This window comes from Saccostrea cucullata, unplaced genomic scaffold (assembly GCF_032062105.1).
Source record: "Saccostrea cucullata isolate Sc308-1 unplaced genomic scaffold, CSIRO_AGI_Scuc_v1 ctg3216, whole genome shotgun sequence".
NCBI lineage: Eukaryota > Metazoa > Mollusca > Bivalvia > Ostreida > Ostreidae > Saccostrea > Saccostrea cuccullata.
Genome location: NW_026932963.1, coordinates 29,604 through 44,036, shown reverse-complemented (window position 1 = coordinate 44,036; position 14,433 = coordinate 29,604). Strand labels below are relative to the sequence as shown.

Below are 14,433 nucleotides of genomic sequence, written 5' to 3'. Positions count from 1 at the left end.
TTGCAATAATGATGTGAAATATGAAGTATAATGAAATTAAAAATTAAATGCACAACTTGTTTGAATGATAATTCAACCCCACCCCCCACAACCCCACCCCACCCCACCCTGCTACAAAGAACCAGTCTTCTAATAAAGTATTTAAATTCAGGCACTTTGAAAAATGACTAAGTTCAAAATAGGTACATTTTAGGTACACTGGAAAATATATAAGTTCAACATAGGTACATTTCTGGCACACTGAAAAATGACAAAGTTCATAGTAGGTAAGATGGAAAATATCTAAGTCCATAATAGGTACATTTTAGGTACACTGAAAAATGACAAAGTCTAAAGTAGGCACATTTCAGGCACACTGTAAAATGACTAAGTCCAAATTAGGTACATTTTAGGTACACTGAAAAATGACAAAGTCTAAAGTAGGCACATTTCAGGCACACTGTAAAATGACAAAGTCCAAATTAGGTACATTTTAGGTACACTAGAAAAAAATTAAGTTCATTTTTGGCACAGAATAGGTATGCCTTTTCTGTACCTATAATAGTAGGCACACATTAGGTACTGAAAAGGCACAAAAAAAGTATGCCTATATGTACCTTTTTTTTGTATGGGGAAAATTATGACAATTCAAATCAGATACTTTGTCAAAAATTATGCTAGACCAAATATAAAAGCAAAATTCTTTACCAATTTTAAGGGAAGAAAAAAATGAGGAAAAAATTTACACTAGTATAAAAAAATCTTTATAAGAGCAAATAACAAGCCACAGGCCAGTGAGATCAATTCTATTACAGAATTTAAAAAGTTTTTTTTGCATATGCTAAATGCAATTTATAAATAACTGCAAAAATGAAATAATTTTTAAGCCCGTGGCTTCACTTTATCCTAGAAGGTTTAGCATTTTAAATTTTTCATGCTCTTTACAATGGGCATTATCTTCTATAATAAAAGAACAAAGGATGGATACTTATTTATGTCACCTAAAATCAGGAACCCTTAAATTTTCCTTTTGTATATACTTGTATACTACAAACTCAACTGAGCATTTTCATCATGGCATGATATATTGACTGATGTAGAGACAAACTGGTGACCAAAAATTCTGATAAAAGCAAAGCAAAGTATTATGTTATATAAAATTGCAAAATCAGCCTATTTAAAAAAAAAATAATAAGCTACATACGATTAAAAACTGGCTAAAAAATTATGTTTCATTAAAACAATGAAAATGAATTAAAAATTCGATGTTTGTAAAAAGTTTGAAATGGAAATGGTTGAGAGTATTCTGAAGCATGTGAATGTTTTGTTTTGGCTTTTTAATGAGCAGCGGCATTACCCATGTATCTACGATACAGTACAAAAAGAAATAAAATTTGTCTATATATACATCAACAACAATTATCAACTTCAACAATGATCTAGATGATATCAACAAGAAAAAAAAACATAGTACAAAATATAAAACATTATGTCTAAGGACAACAAGCATGAATGTCACTTATCAGTAAAGAAAATTTTAAATCTGCATGAACAGCCATACAAAGAATCTTAGAAAAAAGACAATCATATAAATCAATAAAAATGCTCAATATTTTCTACTGATTTAGAATAAAATCAATAGAAGATCAGCTTCATGAACACCTTTGAATTCACCTTAAGTACAAGTACCACTGTTATATGAATCTAATATTCTAGAATAAAAAACACTGGTTTGAAAAAAAAATACTATAAGTACATTTACTTTGTAATACTATTAAAAATTGGTCCCTGCTGAAAAAAAGATCAGCAGATTTTCACTCTTTAAGGTTAATCATACCTCATCTAAAGGACATAACTTTACATCAGCAAAATAAGATTTTTTTTTGGGGGGGTTCCAAAAAAAAAAAGTTGCTGCATAACAATAATGTATATTAAAAAGACATAATATTTAAACTGATTACTCTGAATGTGGTGCTTAAAAACTGACCACAGCAGGGAAAAATCTAACTTTAATGGTCAACTGCATCAGCCCAAGTTAAGGAAGCTTCTCTGATGTCAATCTTTGTTAACTATCTTTTTCCAAATCTTTAGAACAATGGACTTATTTCAACCAAACATGAAAAAAATATTGTTCAAGAGGATTCAACTTTGTTCAACTGAGCTGCCTTATTCTCCACAATATAATAATATAATAATAAAAACAGAGTGTTGTTTTAAAACCTTATTAAATTCATAAATAACAATAAGGGCATTTAAAAAAAAAATGATCCAACAGCAGCTAAAACTTGAAGCTACCTGTAGTTAAATAAGACAAGACAACAAGTATTGTAGCATATCTAATCTTACATTATCTGATAAAACCTAGCTTATAAAGGAAAGGAACAATTTGGATTTTTTTCTTCTTTCTCTTATCTAGATATTCATTTCCAAGGAAGTTAAATGTGACTCAGGTTAACTTTTTGATCCACAAGCCTTAACATTCTGTAAAATTTCCTTTTCACCCTTCAAACCTGCTGAAGAGATTATTAAATATTTGTTAGTGGAAATAAAATTACATTTTAGTAGAAATTTTATACTTATGTTCAACTATTCACAGGTATAAATAATGGCTTCATTGGCATTATTGAGCTAAATGTTAGCTATTGGCACAAATAAGTCCTCAATCAATTTCCGAAACATGAATGTTATCCATTCAGAATGTCTCTGACGTTCTGTACAATATTGCGTCCGTGAGATAGTGGTAACGTGGGTGGATCTATGAATTTCCACTTCCTAGTGATGACATCCTCCTCGATGGCACACATAGCCACGTAGGGCACCTTGGGGAGAAACTCTCTGTATGACATGGTGGTCCGGGGGGTCTGTCCTGTGATGACTCGGGTACATAAGTCCAGAGTACCAGAATGACCGATGAACAAAATACTGCCACCTAAATTCAAATAAACGGTTTTTTTCAGTCACTACTTTAGAAGAAATCTGTGCTACAAAATGAAACTTTCGGTTTTCCTGAGACAAATTGTTTCAGTGGACATTCTATTTGAAAATTCAAGATTTTAATAAAAAAAAAATTACCAGTCAAAGAGAAAAAAGAATTCTACAGTTATTACTAACTAGTGTCTATCGATATTTTTCTTTTCTACTTAAGAGTTTCTGGTCCACGACACTCCTCACAAACAGTTTATGAGCAGTGTACATGTAAAAAAAACAAAGAAGACATGTACTTAATATTTTAATTTGAGTATGAGGTTAACTGACCTTTGCTTTCGTACAGTTTAAGTATTTGCCTTGAGGTTTCGGTGGAGCGAGCGTACAGATTACTGATTGACTCCCCATCCTCCAGCTTGTCTCGGGGTACCTGGGGGAGGTAGGAGGTGTCTATCGGGTAACCCTGCCTGGACAAGTCCTCGGGGGAAATCCACCGCGGCACAACATTGGTGTGGCCCGTCCACTCAAACAAACCTGGTTCTATCTTGATTTTGTTTTGGAGTTTTAACACTGTAAAATATTAAATTTCAAAATTTTACCAATTAATATTATTTAAATGCCTATGCATTGTGGAAATAAATTTATTTTTCTTTATCTAAGCTAAATAAAAATTTACACTTGCTGCTTTTGAAAATGTAATTTTCAGATATTAAATGAAAAAAATGGACCAAAAAAGAAAACGCTAGCATTACCAACCTTGATAGATTTCTGTTGCTGTTTGAACACACCGTAAGGAAGGAGAGGAATAAACTGCTGCTATTGTTATCCGGTTTTCTGTCAGTGAGTCAGCTGCAAAATAATCAAAACATGTTATTTATTTAGTGACTCACTAGTTTAATACATTTACATCATTTGAGTTATCATTTATCACAAGTACTTTCTCAGTCCCCTCTAGTTTGGGGATACATGTATTAAGGTTTGACTGTAGTGTACTACTTAACGATATGTAGTTACACTATCTCTTATCCATCTGACTAAGAAAGGCTACTCTTGGAAATGACACTTTATAAATATAGTCCCCCCTCCTGTGGCTACCCCCATAATAGATTGATTAATATCAGCTTTTAGAGTTTTTGATTATGAACATTTTCCTGGTATCTAAAAATTTAAATTGGCGTGTAAGTTTACTGGATTAAGAGCCAGCTGGCATGAGATTACTTTGAGGCCTGCATTGTATGCTAGGGATTTTCAAATTGATATACCTTTGTCATGCACAAATACAGTTAAAACACACACACACAAATATATACACAATTGTATAATGATGCAATCAATTTAATTAAAGATTATAAGACAAAAAATCTATTTAAATATCCTTGTAGGCCTAGAAGAACAAAACAAATCTGACAAGTACGTAATACTGTTAAGGGTTCATTGATGGACCAGAAAACAGATAACATTATGTGATTTAGTTGGTAAGACAATCGACATTAGAGGCTACCTAGAGTCAGGTAAATACTAACTGGTATGTTTCAAAAACTTAAATTTGTAAATTTGATATTTCTTGATTCAAGCTTTCATGTAAATGTTTTCTTCAACATGCAGAAATACAAGATATTCTTGTAAAATATTTATCGGGTTGTAGCAATATGCAGATATATATTGCAATATATTTACATTTGCAAATGTTTTCCTTTATATAACACTACTGAAAGCAATGCGTATCTATAACTGTATAAATACTGGTACGGGGTCAAGAGGTCATAGATGTGCGTATGGATAAAGGTTCAACATAATTTCTCAGTGATGTCATAAAGGGTCAAAGCGCGTTCAGTGGATTACATACATGATGTTGGGTTTGAAAAATAATGGATTTCACATGTTAAAAGTCACAATCAGGTAAATATAAAGTATGAATAAGTCACAAATGTAAATATAAGTAATAATAAGGTATCATTTTTGAAAACATCTGTCGGGCTATAAATACGGGTTGGTACAAGATCAAATTCATCACAAAGCCCTTTGGGCTTTATGGAATTTAATCTCGTGACCAACCTGTTTTTAAATCCTGATAGATGTTTTAAAATAATACCTTATTTCTTAAGCAAAAAATCTTATCTGTGTTACATTTTTTAAGCAATTCATTGTTTTTTGTCCCCCGCTTTCGCGAAAGCGAGGGGGCATTAAATCTCATTTGTTCGTCAGTCTGTCCGTCCGTCACAAAAACGTTAACCTTGCCCATAACTTTTTATTTAGTGAAGTTATGACTTTCATATTTTATATGTGTATTCCTTGTGACAAGACCTTTCTTTGGGAACCACCAAATTTGACCTTTTGGTCTTGACCTTGGAGTTTGACCCACTTTTATACAAAAATTCCAAACTTTTACTTTGGCCATATCTTTTGAACAGTAGATACCAGGACATTTATACTTTATATATATATTCTTTATGGAAAGACCTTCCATTGGATACCAACAAACTTGACCTTTTGACCTTGACCTTGGAGATTTCCGTACTTATGAAAAAACTTTAATCTTGGCCATACCTTTTGAACGGTAATGGATAGGGCTTTCATACTTCACATATGTAATGCTTGTGAGAGGACCCACCTGGATACCAAGAACTTTGACCCTTTGACCTTGGAGTTTGACCTACTTTTAAAGATTTTATCCTCGGCCATAACTTTTGAAGGGTTAGGGCTACAGCTTCCATACTTTACATTTGTATTCTTTGTGGCAAGACCTTTCATTGGATAATTACTACCTTGTCCTTTTGACCTTGACAATTTTGTTACTTATGAAAACATAGGTAATCAGAGATTACAGAGCTAACCTTAACAAATGTTGTCTTTAAGTATGGCAAAGTCACACAATTACCCAACAAAGAGTGTACATCCAAAAATGCAAAATTTATGCAATTTTGATCTGATACTTTGGAATAGACCTATATAAAAACTTCAAACTAGTTCTTCATCACAAAAATGTGATTAAAATCCAGCATCTGAAGCAAGTTTGAGAGTTTTCATCCCTTGATGCATCATTTGGGCAAGTTTGGTTTATATAAGCCTCATAGTTTCTTGGTGATAAACCTGCACCCATAATTTTTACCTGGTCTATTATCTGGAAAATGAATGTTGAATTCTGCATCCGGAGCAAGTCCATTAGTGTGCATCCTTAGATGTATCATCCATGCCAGTTTGCACAACATAGGGGTAATATTTACTTAGAAATGAAACCTGCATCAAAAACTTTAACCTGTTCACTCATCAAGAAAAAAATGTAGGTCATATTCAGCATCAGAAGCCAGCCTGGTAGAATGCAACCTTAGATGTATCATCCATGCAAGTTTGGTCATTAAAGAGCTCATAGTTACTTGGAAATGAATCCTGCGTCAAAAACTTTAACCTGTTCACTCATCCAGAAAATGTAGGTCAGATTCAGCATCCGAAGCAAGCCTGGTAGTATGCATCCTAAGATGTATCATCAATGCAATATTGGTCATTATAGGGCTCATTGCAACTTGGAAATGAAACCTGCACCAAAAACTTTAACCTGTTCACTCATCCGGAAAATGTAGGTCAGATTCAGCATCCGAAGCAAGTCTGGTAGTATGCATACTAAGATGTACCATCCATGCAAGTTTGGTCATTATAGGGCTCATAGTATCTTGGAAATGAAACCTGCACCAAAAACTTTAACCTGTTCACTCAACCGGAAAATGTAGGTCAGATTCAGCATCCGAAGCAAGTCTGGTAATGTGCATCTTTAAATGTATCATCCATGGAAGTTTGGTCAACATAGGGCTTATAGTTACTTGGAAATGAGACCTGCCCCAAAAACATTAAACTGTTCACTCAATCGGAAAATGTAGGTCAGATTCAGCATCCGAAGCAAACCTGGTAGTGTGCATCCTTAGGTGTATCATCCATGCAAGTTTGGTCAACATAGGGCTTATATTTTCTTGGAAATGAGACTTACACCAAAAACTGTACCAAACATAGGTAATCAAAGATTACGAAGCTCACCTCGACGAATGTTATCAATTTAGGTAATGCAAATCTCACATCACATTTTCTTAACAGTTAGTATTTATTCTGATAACAGTATTCAAGCAAGTTCTGTTTAAATTGGTCTTAAAATTCATTGGGGATTGACCTGTTCCAAAAAATTTAACCTCATCACTCGTTTGGAAAATGCAGATCCAAAGCAAGTTTCCATTGTTCATCCTTAAATGCATCATCCATGCAAGTTTGGTCCGGGTAAGTCTTATAGTTACTTGGGAATAACCTAGTCACTAATCTGGTTGATGTAGGTCAGATCCAGAATCCTAAGCAAGTCTAGTAGTGTCCATCCCTAGATGCATCATTTATGCAAGTTTGGTCCAGGTAGGGCTTATAGTTACCTGGGAATAAACCTTCTCCAAAAACTTTAACTTGGTCACTCATCTGGAAATGGACCTGCTAAAAACTTTCACCTGGTCACTCATCCAGCATCCAAAGCAAGTCTTTTAGTGTCCATCCCTAGATGCATCATCCATGCAAGTTTGGTCCAGGTAGGTCTTATAGTTACTTTGGAATGAAAATGTAGGTCAGATCCAGCATCCGAATCAAGTCTGGTAGTGTACGTCCCTAGATGCATCATCTGTGCAAATTTGGTATGGGTAGGGCTTATAGTTACTTGGGAATGGACCTGCTCCAAAAACTTTAACCGGGACGCCGACACTGACGCCGACGCCGGGGGTATAACATAAGCTCATCTTCGACTTCGCCGAGGTGAGCTGACAAGAGGCCCACGGGCCTTATAGGTCACCTGAGTATCATGTAACAACTTTCCAGCGATTGTATTTGGTTCGTGTTTTTATCCAAAAGCCATGAAATTTACAAATTTTGAAAGAGGCACCATTGCTTATCAAAGGGCAGATTTCAAAGCATTTTATTTATTTTATTAAGTCAAAGTATCCCCCTGGTACCCCTGACCCAGCGTCCCTGAAATTATCTATTTTGAAAGAGGCCCCTTTCTTCATTATAAGGCCAGCATTTTTTTTTTATGTTTAGGTTTAGTTATGAACATGAGAATAAAAAAGTACAAAGGAGAAGGAAATAAAATTTTTTTTTTGAAAAATCAATTATTAACATTTGTACATTCTTTTTTTATGCTATCCTAATAGGCTCCTTACCACTGGACACATAATGCTTACAAACAGGAAAGTAGAACATTTAATTGCTTATTTCATCATCTGTCAGTTTGGGCCAGTTATATAAATTTTGTGATGTTGATCAAAATATATTTTGAAAAATCAATTCTTTAAAAGTCTTTCAATATATCTTCATTTTTTTAATATGTGTTAGGTGAATGTGTAGACATTGTTCTAAAATTTACTTGATGCCTAAAATTATAATTCCTATCATAAAACAGACAGGGTGTATTGGGGAGTAGGGTCAACATTTTTTCAATTAAGTGTAAAATAATTTTTCTGGCTGATACAAATGATACTACATGCCTGTATATATTTGTATATTCTTGCCTTTTAATAGTTGAATTTTTTTTATTTCTTCAGGTTATTGTTTATTTCTTCCTCAAATGGACTTCACTTCTCCCATAGTTTTATTCATTACATCTGATGCATAAGCAACCCTTTTCTGAAGAATGGTGCTTAGACTGTAAGCTATAACAGAGACCTAAACAATGTCCCTGGCAATATGCAATAGCTACCAAGGACATTTAAAACCTGGGGGAGGAAAATAATTTACACGAATACATAATTATCTCACCAGCATGTCATTGTGCAACAAAGTCATCAGCATTTTATTTGTCCTTTGAACTGGTAAAACGTTTTGAATGGCACTCTTATCAATGAATTTTACACTAAACCAAGCTATCTTCTCAGATCTAGCTTTATTTACCCACCGTTTCATCGTAAAACCTGAAGTGCGAGTTCGTAAATTTGAAATCTCGATCCCGACTCAAATTTGACATCGGAAAGAAAAAAAAATTGTTTTATTTTTTTCTGAAAATTCAAAACCTTGAGCGGAGGGTTTGTAAAACTGAAAATAAAATAAATCCTGGCCTTAAATATGTAATTAGATCATTAGCATATTAACCAGGAGCAAAGAAGATGTTCAAAGAATTCATGCATTTCACTATATAATCATTAGAGCCCCACCCTAATTTGACCTACTTTTGCAAAATTTTACCAGTTAAGCTATAACCGTTGTCATAATGTTTAAGTGGTTAAAGCTAGGTTTTATATTTCACATTTTTCTTTGGGTACCAATATTTTTGTCCATCAGAACTAGTTCGGACTACATGTATATACTTTTGATGAATTTTAATCTTGATGATATCTTTTAAAATGTTGTTGTTAATAGGACTTTCATTTATCACATGCAATTTTTTTTCTTTTTTTTTTTTACTTCATAGCCGTGATCTTGGAGTTTACTGTATTTGAATTGAAAAACTATCCTTACCCTTATTTTTTTAACAGATGCTGCTGGGGCTTTTGACTCATTCATTTCTTGTGACAAGACCTTTCCTTCGATACCATTTCATTTTTTCTTTTCTTCTCACGTCATCGGCCTTTGAGTATGACTATGACCTGCTTATAAGAAAGAAAAGAAAACACTCTGACATATTCATCAATATTCTCTGATCGATTGATACAGGGTTATTATATTTCATTCATATACATGTATTACTTGTGAAAAGACTTTTCTTTGGGGTATCAACATGTCTGACCTATACATTTGAAAAACTCTAATCCTGACCTCAAATTCCCATCAGTGTTTCACAAATACATCATGTTAAGGAGGTTTCGATCCTGAGCTTTTGAGCAGATTTTGGTCTGGACCCTTATTTTTAAAAATTCTGCATCTATTTTAAATTTCTTACATCAAATCTGGATTTTACGATACAAATTAGACTACATTTAATGAACAAACCGTTATTAAATTCCATTGAAATAAGATTAAGCAAGGAACTATATTTTGCGGCGGAAGGTTTTTAAAAGAAAATGGTGAATTTTTTCCCTTTTGAAATATATGCAATATATATAAAAGAGATCACACTTCGTGAGAATGCAGAAGTAAATTTATTTTGTTTACGCATATATGCAATACCGTTAAGTTTAGATTCCTATTTTTATGCCCCCGTAAACGAAGTTTCGGGGGTATATAGTTTTTGTCGTGTCCGTCCGTCTGTCTGTCTATCTGTCTGTTTGTCCGCAAAAACTTTAACCTTGCCTATAACTTTTGATTCAGTGGAGCTATGACATTCATATTTCACATGTGTATTCCTTGTGACAAGACCTTTCTTTTGGGTACCACCAAATTTACCTTTTGACCTTGACCTTGGAGTTTGATCCACTTTAACACAAAAATTTTGAACTTTTACTTTAGCCATATCTTTTGAACCATAGATACCAGGAATTTATATTTCACATACATATTTTTTGTGGAAAGACCTTTCATTATATACCAACATCCTTATTCTTTTACCTTCACCTTGGAGATTTCCGTACCTATGAAAAAAACTTTAACCTTGGCTATAACTTTGAAAAATAAGTATTAGGGCTTTCATACTTCACATATATATTTCTGATGGAAACATCTTTCATTGGATACTAAAAATCTTGACCCTTTGACCTTGACCTTGGAGTTTGACCTACTTTAAAAATATAACATTGACCATAATTTTTGAAGAGTTCGGACTAGGACATCCATACTTCATTAATCCAATCCTTGTGACAAGACCTTTCCTTTGATATCAAGAACCTTGACCCTTTGACCTTGACCGTGGAGTTTGACCTACTTTTTACAAACTTTAACCTTGACCATAACTTTTGAATAGTAGGGGTAAGAGCTTTCAATTCATATTTCACATGTGTAATTCTTGTGACAAGACCTTTCATTGGATATCAAGAATTTTGACCCTTTGACCTTGACCTTAGAGTTTGACCTACTTTTTACAAACTTTAAACTTGGCCATAACTTTTGAACGGTAAGGGCCAGCGCTTTCATACTTCCCATACGTAATCTTTGAGACAAGGCCTGTCTTTAGAACCAAACAACCTTGACCCTTTGACCTTGACCCGGAGTTTGTCCTATATTATAAAATGTTAAACTTGGTCATAACCCTGGAACAGGTGTAGCTAGCGTTTTATATTTCGCATTTCGTGTGAAAAGGCCTTACTTTGGTACCTACATATTTGATTTGCATTTGAGAAAGCTTAACGGATTAGACTTACTGTAAACGTATTACATTTGGCTGTGTATTCTTTTTAGCACCTTTGGCGGAGTGAAACTCCCGCTAATTCAAGTACACGCTAAATCTCTTGAACATATATACATTAATAGGAACATTAAGATTTGTGCTAAATCCAATCTACGCTAACTTGTTAAAAACTCAATTTCCGCCAAATATCGTACACGCCAAATATAATACATTTACAGTATCCAGGAACTTTAATTATAGTAATTCATCAAGAAATGTAATTCAAATCCAGCATCTGATGCCACTTTGTGAGTGTTCATCCCTTGATGCATCATCCATGCAAGTTTGGTTCAGGCAGGCTTTTCTAAAAATAGTTCCTTGATAATAGACCAGCTACCAAACCTTTAACCTGGTCCATTTTCCAGAAAATTTGTGTCAGCATCCAAAGCAAGTCCATAAATGTGTATCCTTAGATGTATTATACATCACAAGTTTGTTCAACATAGGATTTGTTACCTTAGAATGAAGCTGCTCCAAAATCTTTAACCTGTTTTCTCTTCCAGAAAATGTAGGTCAGATCCAGCATCCGAAGCAAGCCTGGTAGTGTGTATCCTTAGATGTATCATCTATGCAAGTTTCGTCAACATAGGACTTTTAATAAGCTCCCCAAACTTTGTTGAGAATAACTAAAAATTTACCGCAGATGTATTTCTTTGTTATAGTTAATTTTAAAGTTAATTAAAGCTTTTTTATTATTTCAAAGCCAAAAAGTCTGGTAATGGACCCACCTGCCCATGCCCAGGATGACCCCCATATTCAGGCCCAGGAGTTGATAAAATGTGACCTGTGTAATATTCAAATGGTGCAAGTCCACTGTAATACATGTCATGTCAAAGTGTGCAATGCTTGTATTGGTGAACACATGGCATCCGATGAATCCAAGAAAATACATGAGATCATAAAATTTATATTTCTAAAATCAATTCCAATTTATCCTCTTGTGTATGTCTCATGACAAAGGACGCTGTGAAATATACTGTCAAGATTGTGACAAGCCTGTCTGCAACACTTGCATTACATCTGATCAACATTCTGGTCATCAAATTTTGAAAATTTTGAAAGTTAAGGATGAAAGAAAAGCAAACATAATTAAAGAGCAAAATGAATTAAATGATGTAATATATCCAAAATACCAAGAAATGGCAACTGATGTAGAAAAATTGATAGAGCATTTAGAAAATGGATATGGAGGTCTCTCAAAATTCATAACAGAACATGGAGAGAAATGGCATCAGGAAATTGACAGAGTTGTCATGAAACTAACAGCTGAAGTTGACGAGATGAAAAACAAACAGTTAAAAACTCTACAGAAACGTCTTGAAGAAATCAATGAGAAGATTTCCGAAATAAAGAAAGAAATTAAAGTAATTGATGATTTGATAGACTCACAGGACATTTCAGAACTGTTTAGCATTAACTTTAATGTAGATGAATACAGAAAACTTCCACAAAAAATTGTCCTGTCATTTCCTGAATTCACTCCAGGCACAATTCAAGGGGAAGAACTGTGTAACCTGTTTGGAACTTTATTGCCAAGTAAAACTACCTCAGAAAGACATGGTTACAGAATCAAAAAAATACAGAAATCATCAGAAGCTGGATCCTCCCTTCCAGTGAAGCAGCTTCTTGATGAACCAGAGATCCTGACTACCATAAACACTGAGTACATGAAATACCTATATCATGTGGTCAGTCTGAGTGATGATGAAATCTGGACAAGAGGAGATACCAGCACCATGAAACTCTTCAGTGTTCATCAGGGATCTCTACTCAAGTCAATCACAACCAAGTCAGGGAGCATCCCCACAGATATAGCAATAACAAAACAAGGCAATCTTGTTTTTATTGATCCTTTATACAAAACTGTGTACATTGTATTAAAGAATGGAATGATTGAGACTTTGATCACATTACAGAAAGAGAAACCCTGCAATATCTGTAGTACCTTAACTGGAGATCTCCTAGTTGTCATGAACAATGATGATATCCGGCACCAATAATCAAAGATTGTCCGTTACTCTGGTTCCACAGAAAAACGAACCATTCAGCCTAAAGAAGAAGGCAAACCTCTCTATTTCTCTTCTCCTAAATGTATCAGTGAGAACAAGAACCTGGATATCGTGTGGCTGACTATAAAGCAGTAGTAGTATTTAATCTGAATGGGAGACTGAGATTTAGGTTCACAGGAAAACATGCTCAAAACAGCCAACTTTTTTATCCAGTGGGAATCACCACAGACAGTCAGAGTCACATCCTTATAGCTGATCAAGAAAATCACTGTGTCCACATTATAGATCAATATGGCCAGTTCCTCTGTTACATAAAATGTGGACAAAATAGTCCCAGGGGATTGTGTATAGACACAAATGATAATCTGTATGTTGCTCTAGAAATGAGTAAACAAGTCAAGAAAATTAAATATATGGAAGGAAACTGAACCCAGATTTGCAGAGAAATACTTGTGAAAATTACTTCTTTCATCAATCAATTTCAGAAAAACTGGAAACCAATACCTTGAGGTTAAAACTGCAGAAGATGCACTGCTGCATCCTCATAAGTGTTGGTGATCTGTTTTACCTATCTTTAAATTCTTTCATCAATTAGTATATACCGAGTTAGATTTCTTACGCAGTCTTATTTTCACCCAAAAACACAGAACTATATCAATAAAACAATATTCATTAAAGTATTTAAAACTACTATATATGACTATTTGTCTTTGTCAGTATGGGATATGACACAGATATTGCAGAAAAACTTGCTTATTAAACTTGCTTATACTGTAGATGTACTTTTTTCCACAGGGTCATAATTCAGTGGAATCTCATTTTCTGTTTAATCCGTGGGTAGAAAATTATACGGATTTCTTAGACTGTCACTATATGCCTTACATTTATATTAATTTTGGAAAATTTGGGACCGCGTACATAGCGTATAATAATACCAAGCGGAAAAAAATACTTCTACAGTATATACCATTTATGTTTTTTTTTGTATTTTTTCTGCAACAGCTGCATTAATTCCTATATTATATGAAGAACAACTATGCATTTTTTTGTTTATACATACATGCCAACTTTCCCGATTTAGGCGGGATCCGGATCCTCCCGATTTTACCCTTTCATCCCGCTTTCCCGATCGGGAGAGAAAAATTGCCCTAATTTCCCGCTTTGAAGAAAAAATCACCAAAATTTCCGATTTTAAAAGTTTCAATACCGCTGAATTTTGACAATCGGGATAACAATGTCAGACTTGTTTAT

At 34.1% G+C, this 14,433-nt stretch overlaps 1 protein-coding gene across 1 annotated transcript in view; it reads right to left on the bottom strand.

Annotated features, from left to right (window-relative positions):
• Window positions 1–2,353: 2,353 nt before the first annotated feature.
• The window catches only part of LOC134236678 (ecdysteroid-phosphate phosphatase-like), a 32,367-nt gene continuing 20,287 nt past the window's right edge, over window positions 2,354–14,433 (bottom strand). The window contains exons 9-11 of the mRNA XM_062718855.1: window positions 3,661–3,753; window positions 3,235–3,474; window positions 2,354–2,908 (exon numbers count right to left, since the gene is read on the bottom strand). Coding sequence (XP_062574839.1) covers window positions 2,664–2,908; window positions 3,235–3,474; window positions 3,661–3,753 — 578 coding nt within the window. The 3' untranslated portion in view covers window positions 2,354–2,663. The remainder of the gene's footprint in view (window positions 2,909–3,234; window positions 3,475–3,660; window positions 3,754–14,433) is intronic.